This window comes from Ctenopharyngodon idella, chromosome 1 (genome assembly GCF_019924925.1).
Source record: "Ctenopharyngodon idella isolate HZGC_01 chromosome 1, HZGC01, whole genome shotgun sequence".
Taxonomy (NCBI): Eukaryota; Metazoa; Chordata; class Actinopteri; order Cypriniformes; family Xenocyprididae; genus Ctenopharyngodon; species Ctenopharyngodon idella.
Genome location: NC_067220.1, coordinates 34,091,541 through 34,105,493, shown reverse-complemented (window position 1 = coordinate 34,105,493; position 13,953 = coordinate 34,091,541). Strand labels below are relative to the sequence as shown.

Genomic DNA, 13,953 nt, shown 5'->3' with positions numbered 1-13,953 from the left:
GATTTTCTGCAAATCTTTAAGAATGGTAAAATTAAAAAGTGGAAGAAGACTGCTTGGTTTATTAAAGAAGACCCGTATGTATTATTTTTTCTTCCTATTTCTGTTTCATTTTATAGAGTTGTGCTTTGTTCTTCAGTGATTTTATGTGATTTTGTACTGCTTTATTGTAAATGTGTTTTTCTGCAATAAAAAAAAACTCTGCACACTGAAGCTAGTCTTGCGTTAATTCTCACCATTAGATGTTACGATGTGAAAATACTATTAAAATTATAATTTGAAAAATACTTTATATTAAAAATCTTTATGTTAACTGCCTTTCTATTAATGCAGTACAGGTAATGATCTGTGACCTCTCAGTGGTATACATTATGATTATACATGAAGGCAGCCGAGATATGCAGCCATACCAGGGCTGCGTTCCACTCTAAATTTTTATGCCCTTCACTCACTAGTTAGTGGACTTGGATGTACGTCATTGCTTACATTGCACTAGTGGCCCACTACTGACAGAACTTGTGCGTAACTTTTAAATGAAACGCACTAAGCCCTTGATCACTTGGAATTCACTATGGAGCTGATGTATTATTTAAACCCCCTTTTACTTATGAATTTGCTTTATACACCATTCTATATGCATATAAGTAAGCAATGATGTACATCCGAGTCCACGAAAAGGAGGGAAGTTAGTGAGTGAAGGGCATAAAAATTTGGAGTAGAACGCAGCCCTGGTATGCTTGAATATCTCGGCTGCCTCCAATCACCCACAATCCTTTGCACACTTTCCAATTAACAAAAAAGAAATATCAGAAAGTGAATCAGCACTGAGCTTGTCCAATTTCGCTTATTTAATGAATCGACAACCTATCAGCTAATCTTCAACATGTTTACTCTTAAACATTTGTCTTGGATTCATCTGTTTTTAGAGTTTACACCATAAAAATGCTGTTTTATAAGAGAAGTCACAAACATTTGCTCGAGAGGTATGATTCAGTTTAAGGCACTTCTCATTCATTTCTGCTATCCACAAACAGTGATTGACTGTCGCACAACTCTGATGGAAATTCAATGATGTCAAGGCTGTAATGATTGGTTATCAAGGCACACGTGACCCAAATTGGCCCTTATGCTTTCTCCAATGGTAGAGCCACACAGACCCTCAAATTTCCAATAATAAGATCATCTCTGGTCTGTGTTTAAATCCACTTTTAGACATACACTCGCAAACTTCCCTAAGCACTTCCCCTCGGGGGAATCCCCGCCACCATTCTGAAGTCCGTTCAACTTCATCAAGTGGGCGAGGGACGTTTATTTGGATAGTTTATTTGACATTTAGCTGGTAGCTACCACCCTGTAGCCCACTGAAGCTAAGGAGGGTTGAGCCTGGTCACTACCTGGATGGGAGACCTCATGGGAAAACTAGGTTGCTGCTGGAAGAGGTGTTACTGAGGCCAGCAGGGGGTGCTCACCCTGTGGTCTGTGTGGGTCCTAATGTCCCAGTATAGTGATGGGGACAATATACTCAAAAAGCACCTTCCTTCGAACAACGTTAAACCTAGGTCCTGACTCTCGGTGGTCATAAAAAAAAAAAATCCTATAATGTCCTTTGAAAAAGAGTAAGGGTGTAACCCCAGCATCCTGACCAAATTTGCCTCTGTCCATCATGATGGCCTCCTAATCATCCCCATATACCGACTGGCTTAATCACTCTGTCTCCTCTGCACTAATAAGCTGTGTGGTGGGCGTTCTGGCGCAATATAGCTGCCGTTGCATCATCCAGGTGGATGCTGCACATTGGTGGTGGTTGAGGAGATTCCTCCCTTACATATGTAAAACGCTTTGAGTACCCAGAAAAGCTCTACATAAATGTAACAATTCTTCTTCTTCAGACCCTCAACCCCTCAATTTTGACCAAGTCTACTCAATATGTACACTTCAGGCAGATCCATAGACTGCAATGCAACATGACTGTGACGTCACAGCAGATCGCACTTAATTTACCCCCACCCCACACAACTTTAGTGTATGATATTGGAGTTATTTTGACTGTTAAAGTTTATTATATTATTTTTATTTATGTAAAGTTTTAATATTTTCTCCAACAGCCCAAGCATATACAGGCCTATAAAATGGTGTGTAAAACAAATTCATAGGGGGAAAAAAATAAATAATAAATCAGCTAAATTGCAGATTTCAAGTGATCAAGGGCTTAGGGCATTACATTTAAACACATTGCAAGGGTTCCGCCAGTAGTTGGTACTCTGCAAAGCAATGATGTACATCTGAGTGAACAAGATGGAGGGAAGTTAGCGAGGGAAGGACATAAAAAAATTTGACTTAAATGCAGCCCTTAACTTCTCTTTTTTCCTCTTCTTCATGGTTTTAACAGTGGCTGGCAGCCATCATAACATGTGGATTACCACCACCGTCTGCTCCGGAGTGTGGGAACCAAGTTTAAATTCTATCCATCAGTCCTGTCTACCAAATAAAATAAAAAAAAAAGCTCTGCTGTTCATCTCACTTGACCAATTTCTTAAAGCCTAATACTTAATTCCTGAACTCCATTTTTCCCTGTTTTGTTTGTACAATCATAAATTCCCATGCCATCTTGCCCATGTTTACCAAATCCTTTATTCCAAATAAATAGATTATGATCTGCAAATGGCTGATTGGCTTGACTAGACGGTGGGTGGAGTGCATGTCTTGATGATATAAACGTTTCGGAATCCACAAATGCGTGCAGCTATCCACAAATGTACATGAAGCAACATGAAATGAATGCAGGCAGAGTTGTGTTTGTGACAAAAAAACATTTTGTTACTGGCAAATCTTATTTTATTTATTTTTAATTCATTTTTGTAAAACTCCTAACATGTATTTGTGGATCTCATTCTACTTATTTGTGAAAGTTTCATTTTTGTGAATATCTTTACATTTATTTACATAATCTATTTATTTGAAATAAAGGAACAAAAATAACCCCATATCTGAATCACTGTGGCCGAGACCCGAGCTCCAGTAGGGGGCCTCAACAAACTTCCAAGCAGACTGCTAAAAATTGTCAAAGAAATTATTATATTAATAAAATCCATTATATTTTATTAATTCAACAATTAAAATGCTAAATCAATTAAAACATGTAAAAGCCTGTGGTAAAGCCTGCAAGTAAACAAATTAAGAAAAAAAAACAAAAAAAAAAACAGTTGTTCTCAATCTCAAGTGACCCCCTACCACAATAATATGACAGGGCAATGCTAATTTTATGACAATAAACAATAATAACATAAAAGCTGTATGATGGCTGGTAAAATGGCTATTTTTCAGTTTCCTTTTTTCTGGTCTTCATATGCACCACAGAAACAGCCAGTAGCATTCCAAGTAGGCCAAAACACAACACTGCTGCAAATACTTGGTAATACAGAGACAGTCCATTAAGACCTCCTGACAAATCTGTTTTTAGGAAATAAAGTGAGGAAATAATAAAAAAAGTTTATATTGAGGGTCAGGAAAGAATTTTGTGCTGTATTTCATACAAAAAACAGATATAACAGCAGAAAAAGGACTACAAATGAGTATTTCTAAATCTATAGATAAACAGCATTTTTACTCTTACCTTTTACATGATCAAAGGGTTTTTCTTTACTTTGCTGGTTTGCTAAAAAAAAAAAAAAAAAAAATTCACACTAATAATTATAATGCTCATATTTCTCAAGAAATTCAATGTCCTCACTTACTGTATAATTGCACTCCTTTGTCAAAATCCAAGTGTTTTTGATATAATGTTGCACAGTAGTATGTGGCAAGATCACTAGTGGAGACATTGGAAATTCTTAGTCCAGTCATCTGCTTCTCCATAAAACCCTCAAAACGACTTTCATTATAGTTCCAGACAACAGAGAGTTCTCCATTGTGTTTTAGACTTGTGACCATCAGAGCCATTGGCCGCCCCTCACTCATCTTCAGCCAGTGAATGTCATTGTAGAAAGAGATGTTACACTTTAATACCACCGTGTCTCCAAGGTTAACTTCTTTCAATTGTACTGCCTCCAAATGGTTCAGGGGCAAAATTATGAGAACTGACAGAAAAAAAAAAAAAGATCATAAAGCAACACAATTGCTATACATTTTACCCTAACTTCATTTCATTGTGTTCAATCCACTTTATATATAAATCACTTTTACAGCTTTACCAAAGAATAATTATATTCAATTTATACAGTGCAGACTATGCAGTGTTATTTTACATTTGATTATTCATATTCTGGACCTGAATACTAAAACACCCATTTATTTCATTTAAATCACCCCAATCTTTCTAGAATTATTCTTTCCAAATAGAGCTATTCAAGTAATCTGTTACGCATCAGTAGAGTTACACTCACGGGACACTGCACTTATTCACAATCGCAAATGTTCATTATTTGCATGCGCTTTAAAGCCTTGATGGTTAAACATTTCATTTGCGTGCTGTTCTGACGTGCTTTTTCTGAGCACATTCACCCGAAGCGCGCTCACACTAAAAGCCTGTAATACAGCGCCCGATTACGTCTGATTGCGCTAATACTGTCAAATACACACAAAGTTTACACAAACACAGTTGGTTATGTCTAAAGTGAAAGTAATCATTTGAGAGAAAATCGTATGCTTGTCTTTTTGTTAGATACGTGCAGGTCTTAAAGTGACAGCAGCCTAATAGTAAACATGCTGGCGCTTGTCCTTAAAGGGATAGTTCACCCAAAAATGAAAAATGTTGTCATTATTCACTCTTTCTCATGTTGTTCCAAACCTGTATTAATTTATTTCTTCTGCTGAACATTTTGAAGAATGTTGGTAACTAAACAGTTGCTGGTCCCCACTGACTTAACAAAAAATATATACTATGTAAGTCACTGGGGACCAGCAACTGTTTAGTTACCCACATTCTTCAAAATAGCTTATGTTCAACAGAAGAAAGAAAGATTTTTGGGTGAACTATTCCTTCAATGTTAATACATTTATTATTGTTATCTTGTTACAGGTCCATCTGATCTGTTCATTTTATGTCATTATTTAAGTATTTAACTTAATATTGTGCGTTTCGTACATTTATTTTTTTATATAAGAAGATACTGTTTATCTTAAGTTATTTTAAAGGTGCAATATGTAATATTTTTGCAGTAAAATATCCAAAAACCACTAGGCCAGTGTTATATATTTTGTTCACTTGAGTACTTACAATATCCCAAATGTTTCCAACTATTTGTAAATCGTGAGAAAATTGCAATTTTAACCAAGGCTCCGGGACGTGTGAGGAGTCGCCTGTCAATTGCGTCATACCCGCGTTAACCCTCGGTCTGCCTCAGTTTCCGGTTTAATTTTGTAGAAACCATGGAAACACCAAAGACGCTTTAATATATTACACTTTTTAATAGACAAGGCAACAACTGTTTTGATATATTTATAGACAGAAAACTAATTGTTGTTATATAGCAACACGTTTAGTCTTATTGTTTAAATCTAATTTTCTTGATTTTTTGCGAGTACCATGCTTTACCATACCTCAGAGAAAAACACTATTTTGTCAAATAACTAACATAGCATAATCAGATGCAGCTTTATTTTTAGTAACAGTAATACAGAATTTTCTCCATCATACAATACGTTTTAAAATGAATTGCATGCCATTTATCAACACAAGCCATCCAGCATTTAATATGATCAAAATCGATCTAGCTTACTGCAGTGTGTCTCAAACAAGCGTCTCACAGCAGCCGCCGAGCGAACGCACAGAGTAACGTAATAACATAATTTTCAACACACTCAAATGTATCTAATATAATAAACAGAGCTGCGTTACCTCATACTCATGACCGGAAAAGCGGAAGCGGCGCCGGCGACTGCGGCATAATAAAAGTTCTGCTGCTTGTGAGGCGTGTTGCGCAATCGCTCCAGCGGCCTCATTCAGCTCCCACAACACTCGGTCCTGCTCTGCTTCATACTACAACAACGTTAATAATCGCATCCATGAACATGATTTCTTCCCGAGTCCTATCCCTATTCTTTTGCACCGTCCGTTGAGGTGACGACCACATGTCCCAAGATTCCGCGCTCAAACTTGGTGTCATCAAGCTACGCCTTTGTTTCGAATAGGCCTCTAGCGGACAAAATTTTTACATATTGCACCTTTAACCGAGGGGCCCCCAAATAAAATTATCTTAGGGCCCTAATGTGATGCGAATGTACGTCGAGCTGTACAGTATTATTGGGACAAAAGCACGAGAACTGCAACTGATTGTCATTTCATATGCTCTTGGGGGACCCCTGGTGGCCACGGGGGCCCTAAGCAGCCGCTTAGTTCGCTTATGCCTTGGGCCGGTGTCCTGACATTTCATCCTAACCGTCAGATTGTCCTACCCGGTTTACTGCACGTGCGCACATCAATATTACATCCTTTTTGTCATGATAAATAACACAAATTTACTGTATTTGCATTATTGTAAGGGTAGGTTTAGTGTTGGGGTAGGTGTAGACATTAATAAAGCACAATCTGATAAGTAGCATTTTCACTATCGATTTATACTTGTTCTAACGATTAATGCTATATCATATTGTGCTACCACTACTGTACTTGCATTATTATAAGGGTAGGTTTAGGGTTGGGGTAGGTGTAGGTGTAGATGTTAATAAAGCCATAAACCACGTTAATATCACGCTGGAAGCACAATCTGATAGGTAGCATTTTTTGCTGTCAGATTTTGCTACCCACTGTTTCAATGGAAGGTAGCAAAATCTGACAGGGTAGCACAAATTGTCAGAACACCAGCTCTGGTTGTGGATGGCTGCATGTTATAAAGACCGAAAAAATATACATTGCTTCGCTTAACTTCAGCAATATATGTGCTACTGCCAGTGTAGAAACAAGTTATTCCCTACTTGCACTGTGTTAACTGCAGAAAGACTTTTTGATGTTAAACATGAATGTCAAACACTAACAGGACTTTTCCATTTACTCAAAATCACATACTTAAATACATTATATCGGAGTCTACTTAATATAACTGAGCTGATGTAAATAAAAAAATGACTTTAGTTCAACTAAAAATATATGCTTAAAATGAAGATAAATCAATTTTGTGTAACCACTTGCCTTTTTAAAAAAAAAAAAAGCATAAATCAAAAAGCCTTTTTCACTCTAACAGATACATTGAAATTAAGTGGCATGATTGTACTTATTTTAGCCTTTGAAGTTTATTTTATATATATTTTTTAAAAATATATATTTAATTTTAAATATTACCTGTTATTAAGAGTGATAACACCATTGTGGATGTGTAGTCAGTCCAGTGTTTGCTTGATTTCTGAGAGACTGCAAGATTTCCAGTCAAAGGAAGTAAAACCGTTCTCTGCCCACTCCCAGTGTACGTGGGTTTTTTATGTTTCCATCACTGTTGTTATTGGTATAGTCCCTGAAATACAGTTAAAGCAAAATACTTGGTCATTTCCCATTAAAACATATTCATCTTGTAAAGCTAAAGCTTGGAAAAAATTAAGCAGAAAGCAGTCATTTATTTCATTCGTCAGTGTTACGATTTTCTTTTACTTACAATTCAGATGAAATGAGACGTTTCTGTTTTCCTTCCTGCTTTCGGTAATTCACAGTAAGTCCTGGTATCCGTTTTGTTTTTACTGAAGGTTATTTCAGATAATTGAGACATCAAAGTCTGTTCTAAGATTTTGAGGCTTTCTCTTTGCAGCAGGAAGTTGTTTGGCCAAAGGAAATAGGTTTACTCACACAGAGTTTCATAGGTATGAAAGCCACAACCTACCTACATATTTGTTCTGAAACACGGTAAGGGACAAACACAGGAAAAAAAAAAAAATTGTAAACATTATTGATCAACATTTCCCCCTTCACATTGATCAAAAGATTGAGAATTGTTTTGACACCCTATTTTAGCATTGCTTTTTGAAGACTCAGAAGTAGCATTTAATTGTGGTTAACAGGACAGCTCATCACAATGCTGATTTTGTTTTGCAGCCTTTCCTGTTTATGCATCTTAGTTTTTAACTGTTTTTACTACTGTTACTGTAAACATATCTTGTTTTCTATGATGTGATTTTTTTTTTTCCAGAGCACAGAAACATACAGACAGAAAAATCTGACATAAAACAGTGGCATGTCATGGATGGGGTTGAAGTTTCAGAGGCTTGCAGGTTTAAAAATGGTTTATTCAATTTAGTGAGTGTTTCAATACATCTACCACTTTATTATTTTAACAGCCCGCAACAACCGAATGAACGGCCACATTATAATATAAGTCCAAAGCAAGCAGAGGCAATCCTCATGAACTGGATAGGACTAATAAGCTGATATGTAGTGTTTAGGACATCCATCACAACTATTTTAGCCAATTAATAGCATTATAAAATCAGACCTCTGAGTATAAAAAGAATCCATCAATACAAGACCCACCACAAACATCTAAAACACTGTGCAACACCTAACAAAAGCAACCAATCTTAACCAAGGATTGCAGACAGGTAACATTCAACAATCTAAAGACATAACTAAACTATTACACAATATGACAAGTTATAAAACAAAGCTTTTGATCTCAGGCACTTAAGACCATGTATTAAATGTAATGTTACCTATTTAACTTCACTACTCATCTGTGTATCTAGGCTAACTATATGGAACCGGTTACAACCACAGTATATTACTGGAAAAAAAATGGCATGGTGAGAAAACACTCATTAAATTAACTGCATTGTAAAGCATACATTCTTATAGTGTAAACAGAGAACTTCATAAAAGCATACTGAACATTATAATATCATTTCTGATCCCTTTAGTTTTTCTTCGGTTCTTCATTCTTGTCATCCAAATAGCCTGGAAAGCTTTCTGCTGGTTCCCACGTGTTCTGAAACTTTGCCCCACTGAGAAAAGCAAATAAAATGTAAATAGGAAATTAAATTTTAGGGAAAGGTTTAAACTTGTCTGCCGTCCAAATGTATTTTAAAATAATTAGTTTAGCTTTGGGAGCTGCCACCATCACAAAGCATCTAAATTTAAATTATATATACACACACATTTATGAACAGAATTAGGTTAAGCTGAATGGTACTGGTGGTTCTTTTTGGAGGTGTGACATCAGGTGAGGAAGACTTACCATAATGTGCAAGGCATCCACTTGACCCGAACTTCATTTCTTCCCTTTAAAAATTGGATGTCAGAGTAAAGCATGACATTTTTATTTTCAAAACGATTTAAGGGCTCATGGAATGATGCATGAAAACAACATATTCCTACCTTATTGTTTCTCCATCTTAGTATATTTTCAACAGGAAACACGCCATTGTATGCGTCATGAGAACAATCTACAGGAAAAAAAAAAAAAAAACATCGACACTTACAATGAAAACAAATAAATCTTCACAAGAATACTAATACAATATTGAATCCAGGTTTTGCATGTCGTTCAATCAACATTTTCTATTTTTGTAATATTACCTGCCATTTTCCGCTTTCTTGGAGGAGTACAGAGTCCGGACTCATCACTTCCACTGGGATGCTTTCCATCATCTGTTACTTGTTCAGTTTCATGTGCAGTTGTTTTATTTGCATCTTCACTAATCTGAATTTGGCAAGAGGCAGCTGACATGACAGCATAAACTTTCCTGACACTTGACTGTCCAACACTGGAATCCGACATGGTTCCGGGTCTTGAGTCTGGGCTTTCTGCTACACTTTGGGGTGATAGTTGTGCCTTGCTGGTCTCGGGTACGTTCACCATTGTGGATTCGGCACTGCGTTTGCATGCAGATCCAGGTGTCGTGTCTGCTGAAGCCAGATTCGGTTCACTCAAAGGATTCTGTTTTGAAGAGTTATTTCGCAAGGGAAAGCTATTTGAGGACAAAGCGGCCTCCAGCTGGGAGTCTGAGATTCTTTCGAGACGAACCTCGAACCTCTTAGCCTTAATTTCATTGGGAACAATAAGGTTGGTGTGGATCCTCTTGTGCACGGTCCAAGCACATTGAGTGGCAAACATTTGCTCACACTGACTGCAGCTGAACTGAGGCTGAACTTCCTGACTGTGTGCGGTCAGCCCCTGAAGAGTAGTGAACATCTGCCCACACCTGTTGCAATTCTGAGGCATTGAGCACTTGTGACTCTTGAACAGGAGGTCCGTTTTAAATCTTCTCTCACATTTACGACAGATATACACACTAGGGACCTGCTGCTGGGCTCTGGAGGGGTTATCGCACTCATCCGATGAACAACACAGACATTGTCTCTGCATGCTGAGGTGCTGTCGGTCTCGAAGACCACGAGCAACACTAATATCATTTGTGTGATTCTGCTTTTTGATTAATTTTCTTTTTTTCATTTTTTCAGACATGGGCTGTGATGTGGTCTTGCTTGATGATGCTTTCTGCCCTTTCCCTTGTGACAGCTTGGTGGGACAAACTATTTTTGGTTTTACCACAACCTGTGTGCAGCTTTTCTGAACATTATGGCCCGATGAAGCTACAACAACAACAACAACAACAACAAAAAAGCACAAATTAGAACTGCTAAAATTCAATGAGAACCACTACAGTAGTTCAACCTTAATATCATGAGAATAATTTTTGTGTGCAAAAACATTGAACTTTATTCAACAAATTCATCTCTTCCGTGTCATTCTGCTACGCTATTTTTGTTGCAGCGCTTCCAGGTTCTATGTCCGAACGGCGGCTCAGTATTGGCCGATGTTGTACATGTGAGCAGCGTGACGCATGCGTGTGAGGCTGACGCAGGAGCCGGCCAATAATGAGCCGGCATTCGGACGCAAACACGGAAACGCAGCACAGCGCCAGCTGTGTAACAGAAAAACTGCTGAATAAAGTTGTTATTTTTGTTTTTGAGCACAAAAGTATTCTCGTCGCTTCATAACATTAATGTTGAACCACTGTAGTCACAGTGACTATTTTAACAATGTTTCTTTATTACTTTTCTGGACCTTGAATGTGGTCATTTCATAGCTTTCTATGGGAGATAAAAAACCTCTTGGATTTCATCAACAGTATCTTAATTTGTGTTCTGAAGTTGAACGAAGGTCTTACGGATGTGGAACGACATGAAGGTGAGTAATTAATGACAGAAATTTCATTTTTGGGTGAACTAACCCTTTAATACCAGGTGGAAACAGGGCTTTTTCTCACACTGGCTCAATTTCTGGGATATTGTGAATAATTTGTGGGCATCAGGGAGCCACTATCAATATGCTGGAGCCCCAAACTTCCGGGAGAGGTGGGATGTCTGCATTATGTGACATTGTTAACAAGCTGTTTTATTGACATCTTTCTGCGGTTAAAACACTGATTGAGTAATTACACGAGACATGATATTCGGATTTCGGTAAGTTGTACTGCATCTTTCACTATCTTTCTTTAACTAGTAGTAAAGCAGAAGAGATGATCAGTTCACAGGCCGCTTGAACTGAGGCACTACAGCGATCTGTTGAGATTGCCAAAACGTTATTGTTTGAATTTCATTAGAATTTGAAATCTGAGATGTTGTTTCATATCAAAAGTAACAAAGCTTAACTGAAAACAGCATTTTTGGAATTTAAGAATTGATATTGGTTCATAAAAACAAGAAATCAACATTTTTACCCAGCCCCATTTAAAATACTATTAAAGATTACTCCTAAAAATAAAGGTGAAATCTTCGATGAAGAACCTTTAAAATCCATGGAACCTTTCCATTCCATAAAAGGTTCTTTACAGTGGAAAAAGTTTCTTTAGATTATTCTTCACACTAAGAAAAATGGTTATTTTAAGAACTGTTCAATAAAAGGTTCTTTAGGGGACCTAAAATAGTTCTTTTATGGCATTTCCCCCTTTTGGAACCTTTATTTTTAATACTGTATTTCCACTCTTTATATAGTATTCATTTGTATTTTGTAGTGGAACTTATGAAAACATTCCTGTGATTTGTTTATTGCTGCAACAAGTTCAAGTTCATTATCTTAAAAATTAGTACCTGGTTTGCTTGACCGTGCAGTCTCTGGTCCACTGGCTTTAGCATTGCCCAGACTGACACCTCTGTTCCCAACAGAGACATTCTCTGCTCTTCCTTCAGGACCCTGTGACAGAAAAAAGATGGAGATTTTCATTATCAAAAGCGCATAAATGATTGTACAGAATAATTTACACACAAACAAACAAATAAATACAGTATCAGTGGGTTGTCAGAAAAATGACAAATAGGCCATAAAGACAAACTGGAAACACTGATTTAACCAAAACTGGACAGATTTTAGGCAAAGAAATAAAATCCTTCTGTTTCTTTTTGGTAGCCACTGCTTGAATAAATATAGACTGTACTGCACTAGAAGCAAGTGGAAACAATGACAGCACAACACATGGCCACTTACCACATCCCCTGGCCTGACAGTGTTTGCGCTCTGTACGCCAAGCTGAGAATTCCCACATGACACTTCCATCTCGTCATCTTCTCTTTTGAAGTCACTTCGCTGAGCCCTGAAGATGGCCTCTGTTTTTTGCTGCTCACATTCCTCCAAATGCTTCTTCAACAAGTCGATCTCCCTCCAGCTCCGGGTGATCTCCACTCTGGTCTCCAGCAGCACTTTGCTAAATATTTTGACTATCTCTGAGGTTGTCGACACCATGAGACCTTCAATCAGGGCCCTGAACTTAGCCGATAGGGGATCTTCCACTTCCATTGTGTGTGGCTGGTGGTGAATTTCTTACACAGAAAGGGCAGACTTACTGCCAGTGTCCCACAACCCCGTTCTGTTGTGCAACTATTCAGAGTAAAGTTGATAAACAGCCGTCCAGGTTCAGGTTACCTTTCAACAGATGAGATATCTTAAGATGTAGAAGTTTATGCCAGCAACTTTTTTTGAGATACTAAATGTTCCTGTGACCTCTGCTGATTTTAGTGTTATTTAATATAATCTTGCTGGCTACACTGTGACAATCTTGGAAGCATCAAACAAACCATTAATGTTTTGCACAATATGCCACTTTGAACATTTCAAAGTGTGTATGAATTCACAGCTTTCATAACGTACCATTATAAATACCAGCTATTATTCAAAATATTCCATTATTAGTAGTGTTTTTAGGTAAACTAAATATTGGTTATAACTAATATATTTGGTTATATCATCTTTTGTGTTATGCAGAAGAAAGCAAGCCCTACAGGTTTGGAATGACATGTAAATGATGATATAATTTTCATTTTTGGGTATACTATCCCTTTAAGTGAAAAATACCTACAAGAAAAATCTAAAAAATAAATAAATAAATAATGGCAGATAAGGTTGCACGTTTTGTGACATATCTCAGTAATGTATTTTTTTTCTTCTTTTTTATGCAAACTGCCTTTGTATGGACATGAGGGTTTCAACTGGATATGACTGTAATGCCTGTGTGGAAAAAAACGTGGACGGAGGCATTCCTCGCGTTTAAAGGGACATGTCTGCTAAAGCAAACAAGCTAATGACGAGAACTGATTTCTCCCCAAAAAGATTCCATAGAAAAAGATTTGTTCTGGTCTAATATTTCACGCTTTCTCTAAGCTAACAAAGAAAGAGTAGTGACATTTTTTCATTAATAACTTTCCCCGTTACAAGAAAAGCTGCAAGTTCTCCTCACCTCATCAATAGTCTGAAGCGGGAATCATATAATAATGGCGTCTGTGCAAATTCTGGAAACGAAAACCACAAGTAAAACATGTATATACTCAAGGGTAAAGAAACGCTTCATATGAGAGCAACTTACCTTCGATAAAAATCAAAAAATTGCCCCTTCGAGGCAGACGATGACCCCCACAGTCGCTGTGTGGAATGTGAAGCGTAACCACATAACGGGCCGACGGGAAACAAACATCGATGGGACCCAATCCCATAAAATTCCAGACAAACTATCCACTTTTAGATTTAGTGTTGTTGGCCTGGGTCG

At 37.4% G+C, this 13,953-nt stretch overlaps 1 protein-coding gene across 2 annotated transcripts; it reads right to left on the bottom strand.

Annotated features, from left to right (window-relative positions):
• Positions 1 to 8,184: 8,184 nt before the first annotated feature.
• zgc:66472 (uncharacterized protein LOC327494 homolog) lies at positions 8,185 to 13,927 on the bottom strand. 2 transcript variants are annotated; one of them, XM_051902578.1, is made up of 8 exons: positions 13,774 to 13,927; positions 13,648 to 13,699; positions 12,402 to 12,836; positions 12,008 to 12,110; positions 9,491 to 10,507; positions 9,290 to 9,357; positions 9,150 to 9,193; positions 8,185 to 8,916 (listed from the first exon to the last, which is right to left on the bottom strand). In XM_051902578.1, exons 3-8 carry the CDS (start codon positions 12,708 to 12,710, stop codon positions 8,829 to 8,831), a joined length of 1,629 nt encoding a protein of 542 aa, XP_051758538.1. In that variant the 5' UTR covers positions 12,711 to 12,836; positions 13,648 to 13,699; positions 13,774 to 13,927; the 3' UTR covers positions 8,185 to 8,828. The 2 variants fall into 2 exon arrangements, with proteins under 2 accessions (XP_051758538.1, XP_051758545.1); XM_051902585.1 differs by lacking the exon at positions 13,648 to 13,699 and having other exon boundaries at positions 13,774 to 13,916.
• Between the last annotated feature and the right edge of the window lie 26 nt (positions 13,928 to 13,953).